Below are 6082 nucleotides of genomic sequence, written 5' to 3' on the forward strand. Positions count from 1 at the left end.
ATGTTGGCTTTTCAAGGTTGTTTAAAACGGTGATTATAATAATTATCGTGGAATGTCTTTTCTCAGGACACTTCCTGATGCACTGTGATGCATATCACCACCAGAACAATGACCCTCCTCCTGCTCTGCCTGTCCGGTCACTTCGAAAGGTACAAACATCAGAGGAAATTATATTTAATGTTAATAAAAAAAAATTAAAATGAATTCTGACACGTTCCGTTTTCTAGACTTTTTTAAAGCATGTTTTCTTACATTATGTTTTTGTGCAAAAGGCTGCTATAACTTTAACCCCCTAAACATTATCATTAATGCACAGTGTGTTTAGTTGTTTTACTGCAAAAATGGCTGAAGGTTGAAAAAATGTAACCCATGACACACGCTTTTTTTTTTTTTTGTCTCTGCAGTCTCCTCTCCACCCGATCCCTGGCTCCCCCACCAGCCCTCAGTCAGCTCTGGGTGGCAGCAACTCTACCCTGTCAGGCAGCGCCAGCAGTGGTGTTTCCTCTCTGAGTGAGAGTAATTTCGGTGGACAGTACCCGGACCCCGGCCCCATCAGAAACGACGCCTTGGAACCTCTTCCCAGTCACCTGTGGTCCCCGCCTGACGAGTACCTGTCCTCCCCCTACCTTCACATCCACTACGGCGGACCGGAGATCGACTCCATGGATCCTGTCCGCCCATTCCATTACCGCAGCCCCAGCTCGCATCCTCACCCACACAACCACCCTCATCCTCATGCTCACGCCCACCCTGGGATGGACGTGCACTCCCACGGGCCACCGCCTCACCACCACCCTCCGACTCACGGGCCACACCACATCCCGTACCGCCGGCCTCAGCCTCCAGCCGTGCCGCCAAAGCCCTACCTGAGAGAGGGCTGCATCCCTGAAGAGGACCTGCCTCCTCAACCTATCCCGCTGCCCCGCAGGATCTTCCACTCCCCTCATGGCCACAGGGAGGATCAGGGGAAGCACCCATGGGAGCAGTGCATCAGTGAGGAGCACGAGGAGACGCAGTGATTGGGAGGCTGCAGCTACTTTTCACCGAGAGCTTTCTTTTAACTTCTTGCCTTCACTTGCTCTGAGTTGCAAGAACAGTCAGAGGAAGAGTGTTGTGTGTTCGGCTGACTCTTCTGGGTGCACATGAAGGCAAGAAAGAAAGGCAGAAAGAAATCTCAACAAATCTGCAGAAAGTACAGGCACAACTGCCCTCACTGCTCCATGTGGCCTCTTACAAATGTTTAAAGACAAGAGTCTGTTGAACAATGACACAGACTAACTTTGTTCAGAATTGATATTGATTGTACACACTTGTACAACTTGTCTGTGAGCATGTTTTTTCATCTGAGAATAATACAAATACAGTTTTGTGAAATATGACAAAGGTCAGACGATCCCAGGTGCAGTATAAGCTCAGAACTCCCTTCATTTGTCGCTTTTCATTTCATCTTCACAACAATGGGGCAACGCCAGAAGGATATTACTCGCAGTGAAGTGGCTTGTTCGCTTTTAACGCTTCATATACGAATTCTTATTTTATTTTGAAAAATAAATGCAAAATACATGATGGTGTTTTCAAAAGGCTTTCGTCCGTTATGTTTTTCGAAACACTGTTAAGTGCTCCTTAATAGTGAATCATATCAAACGGCACACTGTAAAATGTGTTGCTGTCAGGCTGTCATAAATCGCAGGTCTCTGGACTGTCCTTGTTGACCGGCATCTCAAGGGACATGAAACTCAGTCACTGACGATTTTCCCTTCCGTACCACGCGTACGGAAACCTACGTGAATGTATTCAGATCAGATGTTCTATTTGTGTTGCACAAGCTGCAACACTGGTTTTTGTTGAAGTGCTTTAAGTTCAGTCTATGTTGCAGAAGTGTGTATCTGTCTCTTTTGTGTGACAAAGATATCTCCAGGAGAAAGCGTGGACAAGACAAGATGAAATGAGAACTCTCCACATCCCACCACCTGCTGGACGCTTTTAGATAACATCCACACAGCTCCCTCTCTCTGTTCCTCCCTCCTTCTTTTTCCTCCTCGGCATGGCTGTCAGACAAAATTAAGCAGTGAATGCTGCACTTGGACAGCTGCAGTGGCATTGCGTTGAGTTTTGAAGTTGCTGTCCGAACCCCACCCCTCCCATCCCATCCCATCCCAAGATGCAGAGTGCACCCCTCTCAGAAATCATTTGGAATCACCTACCTGCCTTAAGTGCACTCAAATGCAGTTTGACCTTTCATCCGGACTGTGAGAAGCTCATTTAACAACAGCCGCTGTCCTTTTCATTCTCACTAAATGCTCCCTGAAGGAAAAAATCAGATATCTACCTATGGTGATGTTGTGTATGGTTTGTCCCGCTTTGGTTTCAGATTGTTGTTTGGTTCGTAGCGCTAATAATACTTCTTCTGCCTGCGGCTCTTTCTCGATCACCTTCTGTTGTTTGAAAAATGAAAGATGTGTTTCAGAAAGCCTGAGGGAGAGGTTTTTTCTTTTTTTGTGGAGCAGAAGAAAAGCGCTGTTTATTGTGATGAAGTGGGTTTGGAAGGATATAGCTAATATTTTAACAATTACTTGTTTTCCTGGTCGTTGTTGTTTTTTTTGTTGTTTTTTTCTGCAGGTGGATGCTTTGTGTTTCTGTACATCAAGTTGTCAGCTGACTAGACAACATCTATTTTTGTATGTGAGATCATCAGTTGTGTGAACATATTTCAGAAACTGTACCGAGACAGGAGGCCCGGGTACTGCATGAGCTGCTGTACTGAGTATGGAGATGGACCTGAGGTTAGATATTAAATACAGTATACGAGTATCTCTTGTGAGCTTGACGGTGTTGAGGATAAATGGTGACTGAAGAGATACTCAAAATATAGGTACAATAGAATTTTTCAATGTAAATTCTGTTATTGTACATACAGCAGTATTGTGAAATATTTTTGAGAATTATTGCAGAGGCCCAGAAAAGGTTTATTGTTGTTTTGTGTATATACATGTACTCCAGAGATCAATGTAATTGATAAATATCTATAATCAATGTTTGAAAAAGGACAAAATCCATTAGACTGTGGCTGTCTCCACCGTTCTTGACTTTGAGTCCTCTCATATAAATACTTTATACACTTTTCAATGTGCTTTCCTGTACATATGGTGTTAGCATGATCAAAAAGTGTTTGGTTGTAAAAGTGGTTTTCCTACTCCCATAACTGCTGTGGTATGGAATTCATTAACAATGCCAAACATTAAAGACAATCTTTTATCAGCTCTAACTGTCCTCCTTACATTTCCTATGCTGTGATGTGGAGCCGTGTGTTGAGTGGACAGTAGGGGGCGATGTTTGTCATGGTAAAAAACCATGAAAACGATGTAAATGTGGTGAAATGCAGACAGCTTTGTGTATGTGTGTGTGCGTGTGTGTGTGCTCCTGAAGTGTGAGAATTGAGATCCTTCTCCTTCAAAAGCCCTTGATATGTTCATCTAAATGAACCAAATGACAGTTTGAAGAGAATTACAAAAAAACAAAACAATCACCTGACTCTGCACCTTCCCCTCTGCTTTTCAGAGCTTTATAGAGAAGTGCAGCTCTTTGTTCAGCTGTCAAGTCAAACTGAACTGTTTTTGTTCACTGGCAATGTTTCATAGTGCTGTTGTTTTTATTTATTTATTTATTTTCCAGCTAAGCAGGCTGCTATTTTAAGAACAATAACAAAAACACATATTTAAAACACAATAAAGTTTCTAATCAGTACCGACAGGCAATGTTAGCTACTAGCTGGAGATAAGAATGTTTCAAATGGCTCTGTCGCTGTCAGACCCGTCGCCAGACCTTAATCTTAGCGGGGCATATGAAATGTATGGGGGGGGGCGCACAATTATTATTAGCCAGTACGCATATTTTAATCATCCTATACTGTATTCGTGCAGCACGCAAACATCACGTTAAACATAACCAACAGCAATATGACCCGGTACACTAATAAATGATTCTGTAGTCATGTACATTTAACTTAATATATCTGATAAAATGTATTCAATATACATGTGTCACTGATTTTGTGGCAATTATTTAAGTAACTTTCAAACAAAAATGTTTTAATATAGTTTCTGATTTTGGTTGCATTAAATATAATCTTTATGATTATGTAATTCTAAATTAAGAGAATTTTTAATGAATCCAATTCAATAGAATTAGCCAGTTTTTAGTTGACGAGCACTACATGTTATTTTGTGCCTTTTTTCTGCTTTTGAATTCAGCAGCTATCGTCTGGTCACAAGATACAAAGAAAGTGCGAATAATTTAACTCAACAATTTCATTTGGTTGACAAAGGAGAGTTTTTTTTATACTGTAATGTTAATGACAACTTGTGGGTGTATGCTGCGCACAATATTTACAGTCTATGATGCTACGAAACAAAATTAGCAAGCAAAGTAATCCAGAAAGACAGAGACACTGTTGAGGTAAACTATGCATGTTATGTTAATGTAGGCTATAGTGTGATTGGTATTGCACCACAATATCAGAAAATTATCACAAGTATTTGCACTAAGAAAACAATAAGCTTTATTTGAAAGTTAAGAACCGTAGTTAGCAATGCATTGTGATGCTCACCCTGAAGCAAACTGACAAAGGCCATAAACAGTATACTGATGTTTTAAATTACAGGACATTTGGGGCGCCGGTGGCGCGGCGGCAGCGCGGGCGTCCCACGTGGCGAGGCCCTGCTCCTCGCCCGGGCGGCCCGGGTTCACGTCCGGCCTGTGGCCCATCTCCCGCATGTCTCTCCCTGCTCTCTCCCTGTTTCTGACTCTGTCCACCTTCCTCTCTCTATCAATAAAGGCCAAAAATAAATCTTTAAAAAAAAATAAAAATACAGGACATTTTTTTATTTATTCATTTTTGTTTAAAAGAGGGTGCTACCTTGAGAACTTGGAGCGTGATCACTAGTGTGGTATGTTAGGGTGTTTGTTTTTTGTTTCTAAAAATATGCTACTGCTTATTTTTCCTCAGTTTTCTTTATTAAAATACCCAAAGCCATCAACTCCTGAATGGAGAATCTTTGGAGGATCATTTGAATTGTAGTTTAGAGAGATGCTATGCTATCTCAGTTGCATTACATAAAACATAGCAACAAGGCTAATGCTCAAGCTAAGCAACATGCTATGCTACATCACAAGCTCAGAAGAAATGTATGACACAAACACCTAGGCTAATGCTAACGCTACACATAGTTACTTAAGTACATGCTCATACTTCTAAGAAATGCTGCAGCTACATGCTAACAGAATGACAAAAGGCTAACCACTTTACAAATGCACATGGTAATTGCAACGTTTAAACAGGACAGAACACCTATATTAGACTAGTTTACATGTTGAGCTTTTACCGAGGTTGTACTTTGATAATCATATTATTGACAAGCTTATGCTAAGTTTTGTATGTGAGGCCAACCTACCATTTTCTGTGGTTGAGACACCATCATTCAAGACAATGTTCGAAAGCTTGCAACCTCTTTGTACAGTAATGGCAAGGAAAACATTCTCACCTGGGTGGCTCTTTGTATTACCTGTGATCCACCTGCAATTAACCAGCTTTTGACTTGATCTCATTTGGTCGCGAACTTCCTTTCAGATAAGACGACACAGCCTAAAAATCTTTCAACTGGGGACCCCGATGTGATGTCTGATTGACAAGACGAGTCTGAAGTTAGGACCATGTGCGGTGGAGTTGGCGGACTTCTCCGCAGACGATTCAGGGGGCCCCCAACTAAAATTTGAGCAGAAAACCTTTTGATATAAGAATTTCTGTTATTGGATAATCTAAATAAAATTCCCCTCTCTCTCTCTCTCTCTCTCTCTCTCTCTCTCTCTCTCCCGATATCTGTATCTATCCACTTTCTCTCTCTCATAATAAAGACATAAAAAGCCCGAAAAAATAATTTAAAAAAAAGAGAGATTCTGTAAATAGTAACTGTAAAAGCAGGATGGGGATTTTCATCTAAGCTGGCATATTTCTGACGGTCAGACCCAGAGAGGGGCAATGGCCCTTACAGCACAGGTAAGGATTTGTTGTTTTTTATAAAATGTG

General features: G+C 41.5%; 1 protein-coding gene across 3 annotated transcripts in view; it reads left to right on the forward strand.

Annotated features, from left to right (window-relative positions):
* The window catches only part of LOC306833564 (dedicator of cytokinesis protein 3-like), a 47780-nt gene extending 44520 nt beyond the window's left edge, over positions 1–3260 (forward strand). For all 3 annotated transcript variants that reach the window (XM_079358894.1, XM_079358895.1, XM_079358893.1), the window contains exons 53-54: positions 67–149; positions 405–3260. In XM_079358894.1, coding sequence (XP_079215020.1) covers positions 67–149; positions 405–1019 — 698 coding nt within the window. In that variant the 3' untranslated portion in view covers positions 1020–3260. The remainder of the gene's footprint in view (positions 1–66; positions 150–404) is intronic.
* Positions 3261–6082: the final 2822 nt, after the last annotated feature.

The sequence above is a fragment of the Symphodus melops genome (assembly GCF_947650265.1).
Source record: "Symphodus melops genome assembly, chromosome: 13".
Taxonomy (NCBI): Eukaryota; Metazoa; Chordata; class Actinopteri; order Labriformes; family Labridae; genus Symphodus; species Symphodus melops.